This window comes from Elephantulus edwardii, unplaced genomic scaffold (genome assembly GCF_000299155.1).
Source record: "Elephantulus edwardii isolate Elephantulus edwardi_28Jun2011 unplaced genomic scaffold, EleEdw1.0 scaffold00022, whole genome shotgun sequence".
Classification (NCBI taxonomy): Eukaryota; Metazoa; Chordata; class Mammalia; order Macroscelidea; family Macroscelididae; genus Elephantulus; species Elephantulus edwardii.
The window spans coordinates 6,383,155-6,405,131 of NW_006399772.1; the positions used below are offsets into that span (position 1 = coordinate 6,383,155).

The 21,977-nt window shown below is 39.4% G+C and overlaps 1 protein-coding gene across 2 annotated transcripts in view; it reads right to left on the bottom strand.

The window, feature by feature from the left end:
* The window catches only part of RELN (reelin), a 633,193-nt gene that overhangs the window by 276,773 nt on the left and 334,443 nt on the right, over window positions 1-21,977 (bottom strand). For both annotated transcript variants that reach the window (XM_006882611.1, XM_006882610.1), the window contains exon 9: window positions 2,570-2,666. In XM_006882611.1, coding sequence (XP_006882673.1) covers window positions 2,570-2,666 — 97 coding nt within the window. The remainder of the gene's footprint in view (window positions 1-2,569; window positions 2,667-21,977) is intronic.

Here is a 21,977-nt window from a genome sequence, read left to right on the forward strand (position 1 = left end):
CAGGCACAATCGCATAGCCCTTAAGTCTTTTACTATCTGCTGTGTATTAAACTTTTCATATTTCGTAAAGATGGCTTAAATATTAAAGGCTTTCAAGGGGTTTACTTTTTTAATATAAGTCAGACACTGTCTAGGGAATTAAGAAATCAGTATATTCTAATATAGTTTTCTTACGTGTGGCAGACAATATAATATAGAGTATTTTACATTAAGAGCCAATAAATATTTCTTTATAAAAATGAAAATGTGGATTTATTTTGATCCTTACTTTGAAAATGTGTACTGTTAGAGACCATTATATGCAGTATGTCTCTTAGCCAGTTTTTATGTATTGATTTAATATCCTTGTATATGTGTTGTCTATATAAAATGTGGGACTTTCCAGGAGAAAATTATCATGTGTAATTTCTCATGTGTAATTCTCAACAATTCTATGCAGATCAATCTTTAAAAACATTATATAATTTAACATGGATTTTTTGTATTACATCTGTTAGAATTTAAGCCCTTCTGCTATACAATAAAATATTTTTATTAAACATTTTATTCTACCAAAGTAGAAACTTGCTACTGTAAAAATGATTGCCTTGCCCAAGATGAAAAGTGGTACTAAAATGCAAACCAGTGGTAGGTACCACAGGGTTGCTCTAAATCAGCTTTGACAGTGCTACAGAAGAGTCGTATTTCTCACTCACCAATGAAGCACATACATATATCCAGCCCTGTCATTTAGGTTATAGATGGTGTACTTTACCTTTAGGTATAACCTATCCTTCTTTGTTTTAGAATAATTCATGATGATAACACTTTTAGTTTCAAGAAGAATTTAAACTGGTGCAGGAAAATAGTTCCGATTTTCAGTTGTGACTAATACAGAACAAGACAAGATTCAGATCTTAGACCCGCATGTTGTTCAAAGGTTGTCATGAGTTCTAGTCACCATGACCGCACCTAACAGCAACAAATGCAGAGGTGACAAATTTTGAGTTTTGCTAAATTAGCCACACCTTTTCTACTTCATTAAGCCTCTTCTTCCTCATGTAGTCTACCTCATATATTTCTTCAAAGGTTTTTCTTTTTTTAAAAATAATATTTTAATTGTGCTTGCAATGAAAGTTTATAGGTAAGTTGAATTTTCATTCATTCATTGTTGCACAATTTTCTACCTCCCCTCCACTTTCCCTCCCCCTTCCCCAGTTCTCTTTGCAATGTACCTCTTCTTCTGGGCCACTGTCTTACAAATAATATCTAATCATATTCCTTTTGCACAGTTCTCTCCCTCATCTGTCCCAATACTATGTTCATTATCCACTCTTTCCTATTTTCCCAACCTCCCAATTACATCTCTGTTAATGGAACTTTAGAAGTGGTTACATTTTTGTTGTGCCACCAAGCAAACTACGACTCATAGTAATTCTGCGCACAACAGATTGGAGCTCTGCCCTATCCTTTACCATCCTCATGGCCTCTCATACGCTAAAGCCCACAGTTAGCAGTCACTGTGTCAATCTATTGTGTTGATGGCTTTCCTGTCTTTCTCTGACTCTCCACATTTCCCAGCATGATGTATGTTTTCAAGGACTGGCCCCTTCTGACAACAGACAAATGATAAGATGGAAGTGAAAGAATTAGAGATCACGTACAAAACATCCAGTGGCAATTAACTCATTACCATCACAGATGAGAAGGGATTTAGGTGGTCATCTGACATATACCCTGCTTTAGAAACAAGGTCACAGGCAGGCCATCTGAAGAGATGGATGGTCATGTCCCATGAGGACAAATACTGTATATGACCATTACTGCAGAAATGGATAACTAGTAAAACATGTATGGGATTCTAAGGGAGGTGAGGGTGGGAGTAGAGGTGCAGGGTAGGGGTAATAATCACAGGACCACACAATTTGATGGGTGGAGGGAGGGATGAATTAAGAAAATGGGAAAAATCTGGTGTGAAAAACAATGTAAATGAACTTCGTAAGTAAACCAGTATAAAATAAAAATATTATATTAATAAAAAAATTCTAACTGAAAAAATAATTGTTCAGAAGTTTTCCTTCAATCTTGCTTCCCACTGCCAAAGAAGAGGTTGCTCGCGGGGGGAGGGAGATAACTGTACAAAAATGAATGATTTTTTTTTTAAAGTAAAATGGGGGAGGAGGAGAGAGGGTGTAAAAATATGTAACAACAAATGAATTAAAATCTAACTTTTCTGTAAACTTTTGTTAAAACCACAATTAAAATTAAAAAAAAATTATTTAAACAAAGAGATGGATGGTCATCTCATAGGACGGAGGGACTTATTATAAAAGGTATGCTCCCAAATGAACTTTCATCAAAATTAAATCATTTGTCATAGGTACTACTGACAGTAAAAAGTTTGGGATGAAAATTATGCTATTTTTCATAAGGATAGATGATATGATGGTACTTAACTATTTTAAAAAATTAACAATAATCAGTAATTTTAAACCCTATAAAATAAAATTAGTGATACAATGAAGGTAAATGGAAAAGTAAAAATCCATGTATCACAGAAGTTATTAAAAGAATTTAAGTTATCACAAACCTAATTTTCTCCAGCTGAATCCAATCCACAGTATTATTCTTTGTGTAAGACACGATGATGCTTGGGTCTGAATAACTAAAGCGACAAGAGCCTGAACCTGTAAATGACAACAGTAAAAAAAAAAAAAAATTAAGAGTTAGAAGACAGTGATATAAGATAATAACCTTTTCGGTAAATATTTTAGATTTTTTCTAATTTAGATGATTGTCTAATAATTTACCCACTCTTCTAATAATTTTGAAATTTCGTGTGATCCATTCTGATGAATGTTATTTCATAAAGAAATTTGTTGCTGCTGTTAAGAGCCATCGAGTGAGAAATGACTCATAGTTGACCCTCTGGTGGTTTTCAGAAGCTGTAAATAGCATGAGAGGAGATTTCCCAGACTTTTCCTGAGGAGCAGCTGGTTAGAAGCTGGCAGTGCAACTCTTTACCCAAGAGGCCACCAGAGCTTCCTTAAGTAAATTTATGAAGCAGAAATAGTGTGAAAATGGTAAAATACAGGCATCTTTAGAGAGAGAGGCAGTAAATTAAGTGATAAAATAAGCTGTTAATTTTCTGCTGAGAAAGAATTTTTAAGCATTATAGACTGATTAACTCCATATTTTATATTGACTTGATATTAACTTATACATTAAATGGTACATAATACATCAAACTGAACAAAGAATAAAAAATACTAAATATTGTAATGAAAATTCAAGTACTAAATGTCTGAGGGACAAGGCAGGAGGGGAAGACCATCCATGAGGTGGACTTATTCAGTGACTGGGGTAATTGGGGTAATTGTGTGTCGGAGACAGTGAGATTGGCACAGACAGAGCAGGGTTTAGGGCTGCTGTACGTAGGGTCGCTATGAGTCCTAAGCGATTCGACGGCGCATAACAACAAACAATAGCAAATGTCTGAGGACTATTACAGATGACTTGCTAATACTCTACTACAGAGATTTAAAAGATAATATGCTCTTTTGTGGATATTTGGTGATGAGTTTTCACTATTATTTCAAATGCTGGAAATACGAGCACCAAAGTTTTAAAAGCTGACAAGAATTTGATTTTACATGTTCAGTGAAATCACACAATAAAGCAGAATATGACCAGAACTTCAAGGATCCTCTTAGAATGCCAAAAGCAGTCATGAAGCATTTGCAAGAAGTTTCCTGTAACTTATACTGAAGATTTTCTTTTTTTAAAGCTCCGATAAAAACAAATGAACCAAAGGACACAGTGCAAATTATGTTTAGCTTTCACCCATCTGTTGGCGAAGCTTGTTTGAGCAAACGACATCTGTGACAGTTTTTACATTTGTTGTACTCAGGGCTTCCAGGCTGCAATCAGACACATTTATTTTATTTCAGTGGTGTTTAGCACAAAACCAGCTAGTTTTCAACTGCCAAAGCTGGCAAAGTGCTAAAAGGCCAAACAACAGTTTTGCTGGATTTATTCTCATAGCCAAGACGTAGGTGGAAAAGCATGAAAGAAAGGAGCATTGAAAGCAAAGCTACCCAGCAACCTTGAGCTCAGACAGAAACCCACCTTATGCCATTTTAATCACTGCTAAATTCTACTTTTCATAAACAGCTGTTTAAAATAAATAGCAAACTGTGCGCCTGGAAAAGGAAAGAGACCGGATTATGTGGCACAAACTTCAACACAAACAAAGAGTGAGGTCTGGCAGAGACTTTTTATTTCAGAGGAAAGTACAAAACAGCCTAGAGAATGGAAACGCTACTACATACTTTCTTTAAGGTCTGTATATCCTAAGTATTAAAAAGTAAATCTATATGAGGAATTCTTGAAAAAGTAAAGGATAAGATAAATAACCAAGAGTGTTTTCTAGATACTATTTCTTGTAATATGTTTGCAAATTCAAAACAGAGAGGGTAAACTGATATGCCTCAAAATATAAATGGGTAATATGATCTTCATGGTAAGTATGACTTCCTTATTTACTTATGTCTTCTCTATTTTGTGAGATTAAATTGATTATATATCCATAAAATTAAAAAGCCACCCAGTAGGTGACTCATTCTTTATCATTCCCAGCATCACTAAATTTTCTTATATTTAAAACATAAATATGTTTTGAATCCATCTCCCCATCACTGTTTTCAATGGACCGTTACTGACTTTCGCTAGGACTTGACTTTGGTCTCTCTGTGCCCAATCTTACTGGCCATTAGTCTGATGCACTATGGCCAGAAAGCTTTTTCTCGAAGATGACTGAGTCATGTTACCTCTCTGCTTATAACTTTTCAGAAATCTCTCCGTTTCTCCAGGATAAAACTGCACTTCCATCTCCAGTAGGGTACAGGCGCACAGCTCCCAGAGACCACATGGGAACTTCGGGAAACAAAGAGGTTCAGAGTATCCTTAAGGGGTCCCACTAGGTTGATGTTGTTAAGTGCCATCCAATTGCCTGTGACTCACAGCATATCTGAACTCTGTTCTACCCAGCCCCATTCTCACTATCTCTGACAATCACTGTCACTGTGTCAATCTCTCTCTCTTATACTGACCTTTCACTCTCCCAGCATGATGTCTTTTCCAAAGCCTGCCCCTTCCGGACAACATGGCCAAAGGATGTGTGATGGAGTCTCAACGATGGTCAAAAGGCATGGGGAAAGCAACACAGCATGGATAACCATGACTTAAGATTCAGGGTCAGGCACAGAAGAGAACTGGAAGAGTAAGTTCCCTGGTGGAAGAAACATGCTTACCTGCCATCTCCATGTTCTAGTCAACTCTGGATAGCTCCCTCACCCAGAGGCCACTCACACGCAGCTATCATTCCAGATGGTACTAGGCCAAGGAATAAATGGTTCCCACTCAATATCAAATTGTGTGTGCCATGAAATGTCATCTGTCTGGTCTTGTGCCATCTTCATAATCATTAGTAAGCTTGAGCTTTTTGTAATATCTATTGTACCCACCAGCTGTGCCACATACACTAGGTGAAGAGTCTCATTGAAAGCCTTCCAAATGTAGCCCACTGTAATGCAGACTTTTGTGAGCAGAACATGCCTGATCTGGCTCAGATCAGAAAGTTACTTGACTGTAGGTAAAAGGCAGGAATAATCAAGGTTTGCTTTATTCCCATGAGCCAGGTATTGAATGCTGCTCCAACTTCCTGCACGCAGATGCTGGAGCACAGACCTAGCCTATCCCCCCAAACACCTTTTACACAGTGCAGAGATACTACACTATTCAGGTGTCATCTTTAATACTATTTCTTTAGCCCCCTCTAAAAGGAAATATATTTTACTGTCAAACTTAAATTTGCAATTTTAATACAATGACAATCTCAAATGCCAAATGTAAAATATTCTATTGTTTGCAGATACATTTCCCTCAATTTAGGCCATGGTCTTCACAATTACATCAGAGAGCTGGGCAATGACCAAGGATGACAGAAGAAGAATCTATGCCTTTGAGTTATGGTGCTGCAGAAGAGCCTTGAACATACCACAGACTACCAAGAGAACAAACAAGTCTGTCTTGGAGAAGGTGAAACCAAGTTTCTCCTTAAAGGCTAGGATTTTGAAGCTCTGTCTCATATACTCTGGACATGTGGCCAGGAGGAACCAAGTCCTTGGAGAAGGATATCATGCTCAGAAAGATGGAGGGTTCAGCAGAAGAGGGGAAGACCCCACATAAGATGGATTGACACAGTAACTGGGATAATGGGAGTAGATACGTTGGAATCAGTGAGACTGGCTCAGGATAGGGCAGACTTCAGAGCTGCTGGTGTACATATGGTCACTAGGAGTTGTAGGTGACTTGATGACACATAACAACAATTATTGACATTAACTCTTCACTCTAAATATCAATTTTTTTATTATGCTATTTGTGTTTTTTGTAGTGGTCTGCAACCAACACTGTATATTTTGAGTGATTTAAAATATTGTTGAGAGAGAAGATAATTTATAATTATGGGTATCAAAAAGTATGAAGTGAAAGTAATTGAGCTTACACTGATCTAGAAATAGAAGTATTTTGTTTCTCACAAGAAAATGAAGAATGTCTACATCTTTCAACAGTGGTACAGGGAGAGGTGTATCTGAAGTACTACATACACAGCAAGTGCCCTGGATACAATCTGAAGGGAGCACCACTGAGCAGTTTCTAGTAACCCAGTAATCTGTCATCAAGTACCGCAGACACCAGAGGCATAAGGAAACATGTAAATAGGGGCTATTTATCCCCAAGAACAAGTCTAAGGCAATGCTAACCAAGGGACAAATATGAAAGGCACCTGAGTAAATCATCCAGACAAGCTAGGGAAAGTACTTTATGCTATCCTATCAATATCATCAGCATCTATTAATCTTGAAATTGGGGAAGGTGCAACTTAAGAGACTTTTCTGGCACTGATTACCCTTGCTATGCCCCTAAGAACATATAACACAAAATAATTAAGAAAGCCTAAACTAAAGGTCTGTTGTTGTTGAATACCATGGAGTCAAAACCGACCCAGAGCTGACCCTCCCATGGGTTTTCAGAGGCAGTTTAACAGTCTGCAAAGAGATGGCCCACCTTTCTCCTGAAGAGGAGTTGGTGGATTGTGGATTCAAATTTCATTCCTTTGGGATTACACAGTAGTAAATTTGGAGACTTTTATGTAATCTCTAATAGTCCAAGAGGTCAGAGGCCTAGTGGCAAGGAGTTGTACCACCAAATCAAAGGCAAGGTGAATCCACCAACCTCTGCAGGAGAAAGATGGGCAATTTCTTTCTACGCAATTTACAATCTCTGAAAACCTCCTGGAGGGTCAAATAGTATTTGATCCTGACTCAAGGATACAAACAACAACAGTCAAGGAAAGAAAACTGGCTCCCACAGAGTGCTGCACAGGGGTATTATGGCAACATCCAAAGTTTGACAGAGAACAGGATATTTTCAAAGGTACCTCATCAGTACTGTTCCTTTCTGAGTTTGACTGTCAATTCTTGATTTAAACTGAAACAAAAACTGATAAACTTACAATACCTGTCAGTTACATTATTATTAGTTGTTTAGCTAAGACTGTAGGCTAAAAGGACCTATATATTTTTTTGTTTGGTTTCCTTTTTTTTCTTGTTGTGTGTCATCGAGTTGGATCCAAGTGGCACAGGAGGAGACTGTCCCTCCTTCTCCTGCAGAGCACCTAGTGGATTTGAACCATGCCCCTTCAGGATTGCAGCACAGTTTCTTGTCACTAAACCACCTGAGTGCCCTTAGGACATATATTTTTATCAAAAACTTTATTTTTTTAAATATTTTTTTTAATTGGGAAAAACATATTGGGGGTACAAGGAGGTGAGGGTTGGGGGCAGAAGGGTGAGGGTGGTCCAGGATGCAGTTGCAGAGCTGCACAGTTTGGTCGGTGGGGGGAGCAGGTGAAGGAAATGATGAGGGTCCAGTGGGGACCAGATGCTACAGAGGAATGACAAGCATTTTCCAATAGTAATTAAACCAACTGTCTTATTGATTTGGGAACTGGATGCCGACTCTCTGGCTTCTTCATGCTGAACAGGGGCATAGATATAAAGGGGGGAAGGGAGGACGCTTTATCACCTTACTGGTGGTCTTGGGTTACAGCTGCTTGCCTTCTTGCTCCTGAGGGCTGCGACGGTTCGCCCTGAGCCGGGGGCCAAGCGCAGCCCGCCCCGGGCAGAAGGCCATGACGGCTCGCCCCGGGCAGAGGGCCGAGGGCAGCCCACCCCGGGCAGAGAGCCACGATGGCTTGCCCCAGGCAGAGGGCCACGATGGCTCGAGGGCCGAGGGCAGCCCGCCCCGGGCAGAGGGCCGCGACGGCTCGCCCCGGGCAGGGGGCCAAGGGCAGCCCACCCCGGGCAGAGGGCCGCGACGGCTGAAGTAGTCTTTTTTTAAAAAAGAAGAAGAAAAAGTGTGTGTGTGTGTGTGTGTGTGTGTGTGTGTGTGTGTGTACCATCAAATTGGATCTGACTGGTACAGGAGACTGCCCCTCCTTCTCCAGCAGAGCATGAAGTAGAGTCTGGGTTCCCCCCCACCCGAGGTGCCTGTCGGGGCCTGGGTTTCAGCTGTCCACACCACAGCAGTGGGCAACGAGCTTAAAGCCCCTGATGGCTCTGGGCGCTGACTCTCACCAGTGGCTATGGATGAAGTCACAGGCGATTTTCAGCCAATGCCTTCAAAAACTTTATTAACCTTTTATTGTCTTTTAGTTTTCTCTATCTTTTTTTTTTTAAATAAAAGGTGACCCAACATAGTGTGGAAATTATTCAACAAGATCACTAATATCACATGCAACCAAAATCTTGCTATGATTATCCAAAAATGACTGGAACAGTACTTTGACAGAGAACTATCAGAAATACAAGCGGGGTTTGGAAGGGGCTGTGGCACAAGAGATATTATCAACAATGACAGATGGATCCTGACTGAAAGCAAAGAGTACCAGAGGAATATCTATCTGTTTCACTGACTATGAAAAGGCTTTTGACTGTGTGGATCACAACAAATTGTGGCTAACCTCAAGGAGAACAGAAATCCCAGAACACTTGCTTGTGCTCATGCGAAATCTATACTTAGACTAGGAGGCAGTCATCAGAACAGAGCAAGGAAACACTTCATGATTCAAAATCCAGAACGGAATGTGTTAGGGATGTGTCCTGTCTCCATACGTTTTCAATCTATATGCAGAAACACGTGATGGAGGAGGCTGGGCTTTATGAGGAGGAATGCTGCATCAGGATTGGAGAAAGACTCATCAACAACCCGTGTTTTGCAGATGACATAACCTTGCTTGCCAAAATTAAAGAGGACCTGAAGTGTTTGCTGCAGAAGGTCAAGGACTATAGTCTTCAAAATGGACTGAATCTCAACATAAATAACACAAAGAATCTCACCACTGGGCCAACTGGAAGAACCATTATAGATGGAGAGGAGATTGAGATTGTTAACAATCTCAGCTTGCTAGGTTCCACAATCAACATTCTTGGCACTAGCAGTCAGGAAATTAGAGAAATATGCTGTTAGGGATCTCGCAGAGGGTGAAACGAAGTTTCTCCTTGGAGGCAAGGATTTTGAAGCTTCATTTCACATACTTTGGGCACATGGCCAGGAGGGGCCAGTCCTTGGAGAAGGACATCTTCCTTGGAAGGGTGGAGGGACAGCACAGGAGACGAGGACCTTGGATGAGATGGACTGACACAGTAATTGGGGCAATGAGGTTAGGTGTGCCAGAGTCTGTGAGACTAGCTCAGAGTAGGGCAGGCTTCAGAGCTACTGTCCATAAAGTTGCTATGAGTAAAGCGTTTCTCGATGGCATATAATAACAACAACAGCATAGCTGAAGACAAACATGCACTGCCTTTTTCTATTCCTTTGATAAAAGATGTTTGCATAAACTCTAGATTCTCTTGCAACAACACAAACCCTCACTGACGATGCCTTGCCTATGAATTTGTGGCATTTTAATAACTTTCTTTGTAGCAACAAAATAAGTACAAAAATTACTGTTTGATTCTAATTTTCAGATTTTTCAAGCACAAATTATGTGTCTAAAGCCATTCTTTTCAGGACAGTAGTGCTATGCAGAGTGTTAAGAAAAGTACAAATACCAGAGAGCAATGTGCTTATCTTTTCTCCTAAAAATATACATATGCTACCTGCCTCCACACCTGGACTTAAGCTTTTTACTTATTCTTTTTACAAGGTAGGTGCCATAACTGCATGACAGTTAACTTGTTGGCTGTTAACTGAAAGCCAGGTAGTCCAAACTCACCAGCTGCTCCACTCGGGACAAGACCTAGCCATCTGCTTCCTTAATGATGGCTGTTATGTGATGTCATGTCAGAAATGACTTGTAGCTGGCCTTTCGGCAGGTGATCAGAGGCTGTAAATGGCACTGGAGGAGACTGACCATCTCTCTCCGTGGAGCTGCTAGTGGATTCAAACCATCTGCCTTTGGGTTGGCAGAAGCAACCAGAGCTCGCTCCCTAAAGATCACAGCCTAGCAGATTGTGTGGGTTATTCTATGAGTCAGGGTTAAGTTAATACATATAATGACTACACTCACCCCCTGTTACAGGGGTGAAGAGCTTCTGCCCTTGTCAAAGGTGAGCCTCCTCATGTGATCTGGAGTCCATCTACTCTCCCATTTTCAAAAACCTTCTCTCCTCTTTCTCCTGCATTATAATGTTTTTCCCAACTTCTTGGATAATTCTTATTATTTTATAACATGACAAAACATCTTCCATCTTAGGGCGAAATAAAAGCTTTTTTGATAGAACATCCCCTCCTTTCACTTACTCTTAACAGCGAAAGGCCTCTTAAGAGTTGGACAGGTATTGCTTCTCCTTCCTCACCTCCTACTCTCTTCTCCCCATTCCACACCAGCACCTGCTCTCCAGCACTCCATTGAAACTGCCGCCTGGGAAGGTCACTGAAAGTTGAAGCTGACACATCCACGTCTAATCTACCAATCACAGCTTCTTGACCTCTTAGCAGGATATGTCAGGTCATTCCTTCCTTCACTTTCTTGAATACTTCCTTCTTCTGGCTCTCAACACTGTTCTGATTTTTCTCCTAATTCCTGAGCAGCCCTTCAGTCTCCTCTATTGTCCCTCTCCTCACTGACCTTAGATATTTTAATGCCTTTTGCTTATTTGTACGGGGAGTACTGGTGGCCTAGAGGGTAAGGTGTTGCACTGCCAACTTAAAGGCAGGTGGTTTTAATTCACCAGTTGCCCTGAGGGAGAAAGATGGGCAATCTCCTCTCGGGCAATTTACATGCTAAGAAAACCTGTTGGGGGAAAATCTGTTATTAAAAACCTCCAATAACCTTCTGAGAGGAAAAGAATCTGCTTAAGGGTCAGCTATAAATCTTTCCCAACTTGACAGCAATGACTTTGACTTGTCTGTATTGCTTCATTTGCTCATGTGAGTTATTCTGGACATTAATTAATGTTTATAGCAGATACACATCTAAGATTTCTCTCTCCCATGAACAGTTTCATACCACTGACAAGGAAGGACTCTCCCTTATAGCCAGCATTCTGATTTGGACTGACGTCCTCAAAACTGTGAGACAATAAATCCCCCCCCCTTCTAAAGCCAGTCAAACCCATCAGTGGTATGTTGTGTAACAACTTTAGTTGCACTAATGTTAATAGTTTCTGATAACTCACTACCATCAGACCAGCTAAATTTTTGCATTTTAAGGTCACAAATTTGTGGTATTTTTTTTGTTGTTATGACAGCATTAGGTAACTAAGAAAGGATTAAAATACTAGTGACAATGAAAATGAGTAATTATGGTAAATTTTCTATCAGCCCGATAAAATAAGGTGAGATTAATTTTTTTTACTTGGTAGTAAAATATTATACTGATGGCTCACCATAATAGAAATAAGCAATTTGCAAGGTGATACAACAGTCATAAGAATAAAAGAAGATCATCCTCAAGGCTCAGTCTCTGAGGAATTATCTTTTATTCTATTTTAAAGGTTCCTCAACCATAATATCTTCTGAATAATAAGACATCATCTTGTCTCTTTAAGCTGATTTATTTTGTTTATATTTGAATGTTTAAGCACATTAACACACCATCATAAAGGAAAATAACCACACTTTTATGTTCTAGAAGAAATGTACTAAAAATGTAATCTTATAGAAACAACATCTTCATCTATAAATTGCTGTGTGATGGTTTAGTAATAAAATCTTTGATGGCTATATGCATCTTAGAATGTATTGCACAGCCTTATTTTCTCATATTGGAGAAAATACATTCATGATAATGAAGTTAATGCTTGTTAACATTATTAGTAATTCTGCATAATTTTATTCTTAATTTTTCTGAGAGATATTCCCTTGAAACAAGGTATCATAGAAAGATATTTCAGTATAGGGGTTAAAGGAGTGGACATTCTGGAGACTGGCTACCAGGGTTGGAATGTGAGTTTTTACATTTCTTGGTCCCTGCCAGTGCCCTAGTTTTCTCATTTATGAAATATGGATAATAAGATCATAATAAATGGGTATTAGGAACAGCCACTTTTCCAGGACTGTACAGAAAATAGTTCTTAGCATTTATTAATTTTCCTTTTAGACATGGTTTGATAATTTGTTTTATCAATTAATTTTTTTCTAGGAAAAAAGGAACAAATGCCTGACACTATTTATGATCTAAATGTTAAATTGAATTACTAGCTTATCAAAGAATGTATGGCACATTTTTCTCTCTACGTTTTTTTTTTCCACTTTGAGCTATTTTCCTACTTTTTGCTGGAACTGGCAGAAGTTCAATAAGGAAATGAAAATCGAGGCCCAGATGTAAAATTCAACAACAAATAATTAAGTTGCATAACGTTTATATAAATTCTACAGATCTCTGGTAGCACTTCAAACTCCCCAGCTGTTCTGCATGGAGAAGGTGTCCTCAGACAGTTTGCTTCCATACAGATTTACAGCTTCAGAAACGACTGGGGAGTTCTCTACCATTCTACACAACAGCAGTGAATCAGAACAGACTTGACAACAGTGACTTTGATTGGAGTGTAAGTGTATAAAATTGTTGTGCTGTTGTTTTGAAATGGCGCACGCGTGTGCGCGCGCACACACACACATACATACACACACACTCTGACCGTATGAACATGAAACCTGATGCCTGTACCATCCCCACTGTCTGACATGCTCGAGACCACTGTTCCAGTCAACATGTTAATCTACCTTGTTAAGGGTCTTCCTCTCGTTCTCTGCTCCTCCAGCTTTCCCCAGAATGATGTCTCTTTTCAGGGACTGGTCCCTCCTGACATAGTATGTGGGATGTTTTACCACTCTTGCCTTTAAGAAACACCCTGGTGGAACTTCTTCCAAAGTAGACTTCTTCATTCTTCTGGGAGTCCACAGGATATTCAGCACTCTTTTTCAATATCACAGTGGCCTCAATTCTTCTACTGCTAAACTTATTCCCTGTCCCATCTTTGAAAAGCATAGGAAGTCGCTGAAAAGACCATGGTTTAGATCAGGTACACTCTGGTCTTTAAACTGACATCCTTGCTCTTTCGCACTGGAGAGGTTCATGACAACAGATTTTCGTAGTGTCACACATCTCCTAATTTCTGGACTTCTATAAGACTGTTGCTACCATGGGTGTTTATTGTGGATCAAAGCCAAATGAAATTATGGACAACTTCAATATTTTTTCCCATTTATCATGATGTTGCTTATTGGTCCAGGGGTGAGAATTTCTGATTTCTTAATACTGAGATATAACCCATACTAAAGGCTGTAGTTTCTGATATTCTGCAGTGAGTGTTTCAAGTCTTCTTTACTTTCAGGAAGCAAAGTTGAGCCACTTGTATAATACAAGTTGTTGATGTGTTTTCCTTCAATTCTGATGCCACATTCTTCTTGTATACGCCAGCTCTCAATGATGTGCTCAGCATGCAGACTAAATAGGTGAGGAGAAAGGACACAACCCTGACACACACATTTCCTGATTTGAAACCATGCAGCGTCCTCTTTCTCTGTTCAGACAGCAGCTTCTTGGTTTATGTGCAGATTTTGCATGAGCACCATTAAGTGTTCGGAGATTCTCATTATTTTCAATGTTATCCATCATTTGTTACGATCCACAGAGTCCAATATCTTTGTGTAGTTTCTATGCTGGAAGTGATATACTGATTTTTCAGTTCTTAGCATCCACAAAAACAGAAGACCTGATCAGTTAGAATTTTCATATCATAAGGAAAAAGCTCATCCTAGTTATGAGACAACAGGTATACACTAGTATGTGTATTTATATTTTACAGGTAAGGAAATTGAGGTAACGTGAATGTAAGAAATTTACCTGGCTACGTAACAAATTAGGTTCAGAACTGGACAAGTCAAATCTATGTTTCTGACAGTTTTATTATATGCTAGTGGTCTAGTGGCAAGATATTGCACAGCCAACCCTATGACATGAGGTTCAAATCTACCATCTTCTCAATGGAAAAAATCTCAGCAATCTCCTCCTGTGCAGTCTACAACCTCTGAAAACCTGCTGGATGCTTAGCTATGAATTGGTTCTGACTCAACTGCACACAACCATAACAATACTCCTTGTATACAAAACATACGCTCTGTCTTTCTTGTAACTTACAAATATAGTTTTATGATGTTTTAGGAAGAAACAAGATAGTGTAAGATCTAGGAGGGTTCCCAATGCTAAATTTCATCCCATAAAACGTCCCACCTCTCATACATGATTAGTCTTTCACCAGTAAACACATGGAGCTTCCTCGTCCAGGACTCTTACTGGGGATCTAGTAACATAATGGTAGTGTTCGATAATTTCCAGATTCTGTTGGATTACATTCTTGGTAATGTGGACAAATATGGATCTCTTCCAGCCAGCCAGCAAAGGCTGCAATCATCAGCTGAAACGTGTCAATCGGTATTCCATCCATTCCTGGGATCTTATTTTTTTTTGACAGTACCTTTAGAGCAACTTAAACTTCACCCTTCATAACCACTGGCTCTTATCCATGTTAATTTCTGAAATTTTTCCGTATCAACTAGTTCTTTTTGGAACACTGATTCTGTGTATTCCATCTTTTTTTGATGTTTCCTGGATCATTCAAGATTTTGTCCATAGCAACTCTCAGTATTACAATTCAAGGCTTGAATTTGTGTGTCAATCCTTTCAGCTGAAGAAATGCTGAGAATGTTCATCTCTTTTTATTCTATGACTGTAACCCTTAGAAAATGCCATTATAATATTTAGCTATATCTTCTTGAGTTGCCCTTTTAAATCTTTATTCAGCTTGTTTACTTCAGCATTTCTTCCTTTAGTTTTGGCTGCTGGAAGCTCTAATGCCAATTTTCATAGCTCTTCTAATGTTCATTTTGGTTTTTTCCCCTCTACTTTCTTTGTATTTGCCTATTGCTCTCTTGGATGATATGAGTGATGTCTTCCCACAGTTCTTCTGGTATTCCTTCACTGGGGTTCAATGCCTCAAACCAGTTCTTGAGATGATTCTTCAATTCAACTGGGATAGACGCAATGTCATATTTTAGTTCCTCTGGACTAGTTTTAATTTCCTTCAGCTTCCATTTAAACTTACACCAGCAATTAACAACTGCTCTGGTTTGGATGGCTGATACGGCACTTCTCCAACAATTCTTTCTGCAAATATAGTCATTCTGATTCCTGTGCAACCCATCAGGTGAATCCATAATAAACTATGCTATGCAGATGACACAACCCTGCTTGCTGAAACTGAGGAGGACCTGAAGCACTTGCTGCAAATGGGCAAGGACTATAGTTTTCAATATGGATTGAAGCTCAACATCAAGAAAACAAAGATTCTCACTACTAGGGCAATTGGCAGCATCATGATAGATGGAGAAGAGATTGAAGTTGTTAAGAACTATAGCTTGCTTGGCTCTACAATCAACATTCTTGGTGCCAGCAGTCAAGAAATCAAAAGACAACTTGCACTGGGAACATGTGCTGTCAGGGACCTCTCCAGAGTACTGAGAAGCAACAATGTCAATCTAGAGACTAATGTGCACCCAACCCAGGCCATGATCTTCACAACTCCTTACTATGCATCAGAAAGCTGGATAATGACTTAAGAGAAGAAGAATCAATGCCTTTGAGTTGCGATGCTGGAAAAGAGTCTTGAACATACCATGGGCTTCCAAGAAAACAAACAGGTCTGTCTTGGAGAAAGTAAAACCAAGTTTCTCCTTGGAGGTTAGGATTTTGAAGTTCCTTCTCACATACTTTGGGCATGTGGCCAGGAGGGACCAGTCCTTGGAGAAGGACATAATGCTCAGAAGGGTAGAGGGAGAACGCGGGAGAGGAAGATCCTGGACAAGACTGACACAGTAACTGCTGCAATGGAGGTATGTGTGTCTGAGTCAGTGACACTGGCTCAGGACAGGGCAGACTTCAGAGCTTAGGGCCAGTATGAGTCACAGGCAACTCAATGACACAGAACAACAACATGAGTCATACTTGAACTCAAAGGCACTTAGCAACAACAATGACATAATGCAAACTCCAGCTCCTCTCTGCCGAGGTCAGCTAACATAATATAGTGGTCTTCTTTATATGTCCAGTTCCTATACCCTGAAAGTGATATCATGAAGTGATTACAAGGTGCTAACTGTTGGGCTATTCTGCTTTTTCTTAAAAACAAAACAAAAACAACTAAGCCAAGCAACTCTTCAGCACTCTATTAATATGAATGTTTTTATCTTCAAATTCTCTTCCTGAATATATATAAGTATCAGAAACATCTATCTTTGTCTCATTGATTATGCAAAGGCATTTGGATCACAACAGTCTGTGGCTACTCTGAGAAGAATGGGAATCCCAGAACACTTGATTTTGATCATGTGAAACCTATACTTATACCAAGAGGCAGTTGTCAGGACAGAGGAAGGGAACACTGTATGGTTCAAAATTGGGAAGGGCATACGCCAGGGATGTGTCCTCTCTCCATACCTTCTCAATCGACATGCAGAACAGATCATTTGGGAGGCTGGGATCTATGACTATAAATGGGCATAAGGATTGGAGGAAGAATAATCAACAATCTGTGTTATGCAGATGACACAACACTGCTTGCTGAAACTTAGAAAGACCTGAAGCACTTGCTGCAGAGGGTCAAGGACTGCAGCCTTCAATATGGATTGAGGCTCAACATCAAGAAATCAATGACTAAGACTGTTAAGAGCTTCAGTTTGCTTGGATCCACAATCACCATTCTTGCTACCAGCAACCAGGAAGTCAAAAGATGAATTTGCACTGGGAAAGTGTGTTGTCAGGTACATCTCCAGAGTACATAAGAACAATGATGTCAGAAATCTGGAGAGTAAGGTAAACCTGATCCAGGCCATAGTCTTCGCAATTACTTGATTTGTGTCAGAAAGCTGGACAATAACTATCGATGATGGAAGGAGAATTGATGCCTTTGAGCTGTGGTGCTAGAGATGAGTACTGAATATACCATGTTTGTGCTAGGAGCACAAATGGGTTTGTCCTAGAGAGGGTGGAACAATGCTGCTCCATTGAAGCAAGGATTCTGAAGCTTTGTCTCACATACTTTGGGCATGCCGCAAGGATGGACCAGTCCTTGGAGAGGGACATCATGGTTGGGAGGGTAGAGGGACAGCACAGGAAGGGAAGATCCTCGATGACAAGTGCTGATTCAGTGATAGAGCTGATGGGAGGAGGTGTGTTAGAGACAATAAGGTTGGCACAGGATAGAGAAGAATTCAGAGCTTTTGTGCATAGGGTCACTATGAGTCACAAGTGACTCAACAGCACTTAACAACAACAACGACATATCTTCCTTTACCTTCTATACAAATTTCTTAAACCACCTCACACCCAAATAATTTCTTAAAAGGGCTCTCAGACAAAACAAAAGATTAATTTTACTCTAAAGAACTTATCAGCAATTCTTTTAAAAAATCCCCCAAACTATAGAAAGTTCTTTTTAGAGAATTCATATACCAAAAAAGATAACATTTTTTAAAGTATGAGAATTTTAATTATGTGGAAAGCATTAGTCTGATATGTTACTTCAATAAGGAGTAAGCTTAGCTATCAGTGTAAACCCAAATTTTGATCTTAACTAAAAAATTTAATAATATACCGTAAATCTGATTTGAAGTAACCTTTGTACTATAAAGAAATGATAATTACCATTATAAAACATCAATAGCACCTAGTTTTTAAAAAATAATTACAAAACTTAATTTTATATAGTTATGTCCTTTAATATTAGAAATAACTAATTTTTGGAAAAAATGTCATTATAATAGTGGGCTGGTTTATTAATCATTTTACTCAATTTAAAACTATGATTCAAGTAGCTTTACTCTTGTTTTACTTAGGTAAAGTCAACTTCATCTCACATATTTTGGGCATGTTATCCGGGAGAAAATACGCCAAGCTGGGGAAGGTAAAAGGTCAGCAAAAGGGAGGAAGAGGCCGGGTGAGATGAGCTGATGCAGCGACCTTGACAGTGGGCACGAGCAAGGTGTAGTTTGTGATGAAGATGCCGAAATCATCGCAGATCCGTTGTTCACAGGATTGCTATGAGCCATAGTCAACTTGATGGTACCTAGTAACAACATCATCCCTCAAGTACCATTTAAATCCTAAAGAGTCAATACAAAATGTGTACTTTCTACTTATGCTACAGGAAAGATTAAAGTGTGCCTGATTCAGATGATGTCTTTGCAATCACTTGCAATGCATCAGAAAGCTGGACAATGACCAGGCATGATAGAAGGAGAACTGATGCCTTTGAGCTGTGGTGCTGGAGAAGAGTATTGAATATACCATGGACTTCTAGGAGAACAAAGAGGTTCGTCCTAGGGAGGGTGAGACCAGGCTGCTCCTTCGAGTCAAGGATTTTGAAGCTTCATCTGACATACTTTGGACATGTTGCAAGGAGGGACCAGTCCTTGGAGAAGGACATGAAGTGTGGGAGGGTGGAAGGACAGCACAGGAGGGGAAGGTCCTCCATGAGATGGAATGACTCAGTGACTAGGGTAATGGGGGTAGGTGTGTCAGAAACAGGGAGATTGGCTCAGGATAGAGAAGAAATCAGAGCTGTTGTACGTCATTATGAGTCGCAGGTGACTTGACAGCACATGACAACAACAGGAAACTAGGACAAAATGATCAATCAGTTATGTAACTATTGAAGGTATCATTAGTACTATCTTTACTATAAAGGCATCTGTGTACTAGAAAAGTCTTTCCTGTGATTTAGTCATACCTTTCCTACTTTAGGCTGTTCTGCAGGGTTAATTAGTACATACCCTGTGAACAGTCTTTTCCACTTAGGAAGTATAAGGTCAATTAACACTGACATTCACCTGAAGCTCTCTAGCAGTCTTCAACCTCATTCACCATGACCAGCCCTGGCTGTTCTTTGGTGGGGCTAACCCTAGCTCTCTTAAACAATTCAAGTCTGGCAATGGCTCATTCTCAGAGATCTTCCCCTGGCCACCTGCAATGAAGTGTCACTTCTTTCACTTGATGACCACTACTGTATTATTTTCTTAAAATTTCTTTTTCTTCAATACCTGTATTGTTGTTGTGTACCATCAAGTCAGAACCGACTTATAGCTGACTCCCTGCAGGTTTTCAGAGGCAATTAATTGAACAGGAGGAGACTGCCCATCCTTCTTTTGCAGAGGAATTGGTGGACTTGAACCGCATGCCTTCTGGATTGCAGTGCAGTTTCTTGCCTCTAGGCTACCAAATCTCTGGCAGCCTAGCTGCAAGGTATTACTGCCTGATATATCAATATGTTTGATAGTTATTTCCTCCCAATACAGTGTCAGCTCTACCAGGGCAAAGATTTTTGCTCTGTAAATGCTTACTCTATTTTGCACTTTACATTAAAAAAAGGAGCTCAGTGAATACCTGCTATGATTACCTCATGGTATATTTTCTCTCCATTAGTAGCTCTGTGGGAAAATATGGGCAGTCTTGGCCCATGTGACCAACAGCCTCCAAAACCTCCCTAGAAGATCAGCTATGAATCAGTTAAGACTTTATGGCAATGAATTAGAGGTGTTTTTTGCTTGTTTGTTTTGTTTTTTTAGTTTTATATCCAAAAGAATGAACAAGACCTCCAGGAGGATACTCACATTTAACGCCAAGCCCTTGTCTCCATTTCAGAGACTGGGTGAAGCGACTGGACTCTGTAAAAGGGGTTCTATTATTTTGGTTGAGGGTCATTGTGTAATGGGTTGTTATTGTGGGGTTTTTTAAAGCCTTTTGTTTAAAGTCAATAAGACCTCCCCTGTATTTAAAAGTTGGGTCTGAGGAATTATATTTTAATACCTTGTTACCATATTTTGGAGGAACATTCTCATATATTGTACAGCATTCTTCTGCCAATTTGCTGTGCTGAGGTAATCTGGGTTTGCTGTGATGCTGAACCTTGTACCACTGGGGTCTCAAATGCCATAATGGCTGCCCATGGTGGACAGTGTTTAGCGGGACTTCCAGTTTTAAGACAAGTTTGGACGCAGGAATGGCATCCACTTCCTAAACCACATGCCTCTGGAAATTCTATGTACTTGGAGAAATGATAGTTATAGAAAGACCTCAGGTCTTTTGTTCATAGAGTCGCTATGAGTTGTGTGTGACCAGATGGCAATCAACAACAACAAACATCCAAAAGGAATCCTTGTGACTCAATGTTTTAAGTACCTGCTATTAACCAAAAGATAGGCAGTTCCATCAAACTGGCAAATATGGGGAGAAAAGAACAGAACTGGAGAAGGAGGGGCAATCTCCTCCTGTGTCAGATCCGATTCAACGGTACACACACAAACACATTAAAAAAAAACACATAAAAAGAATTTAAAAAATGAAAACAAGGACAGACTTATGTAACAACAAATACAAAATGTTTCTGATAATAATAAGAAAATGATATATTTAATTCTAAATTATACCAAGAAAGGATACATCCTACTTGCTAAGAAGTTTTAAAACTTCCCATCAGAACACTCTAATTATTTGTTATCTGCTTCTTCATTTGAGATCATGTTTTCTTCAGCAAAGATGTCTCTATTAGGTGATCCCTATTCGGGAGGAAATCCCAATTATTTTAAATCAGGAATTCTTAAGATCTTCCAATATAATAAATTGTTTTTATTTTGGAATTTTTAAAAAAATGTACAGCTTAGAAATGCTATGGGACAGTTCTACATTGTCCTACAAAGTTGTCCTCTGGGAAAAGGTACACAGTAACAACAACATATCACAACCCCAAACCCCCTCTCTTCCTATTATTTAAGTGAAATATAAACTAGGAAATGTTTCATTCCTTTAGCAAGTGTTCACCGAGCTCCTCTTTGACTTGCCTTCCTCACACTCCATCTCATGTCAGCTGCTACTGAAGTGACTATGGTTGCTATGGGGACCGAGGTAGGGAGAAGCCCGAGCTGGAGGTACAGATAGTTTGGATTTAGTGTGACACGGTTATGTGATTCATAGGTCACTTCTATTCGAGAGCGTACTGTTCTCAGTGTGGGAAGGGTCCCCAGGGACACTCCTACAACCACTGAGATGACGCACCTGCCCTGTGACTCAAGGACCACGTCGTCGATGAGCTCTTTAATGAGTGGTATCAACTCAAAGAATAATTAAGTTTAGTCACTCAGCAAACAAAGTTAAGATGCTCTGACATTTTATAATTCATAGGTCAAAGAAACGAGAGATTTTTCCAAGTTGGTAGTAATCCTAAATAATTACACATTACCAGTAAGGCAATGTGAAGGTAAATTATTAATAATAAAAAAGAAATTCCAGTCTACCAATCCAGAGACAAATAAAATTCTTCTATTTTCTTGTAAAATATTACATCATTGTGACATGAGGAGGCAACTTAAAGAGCATG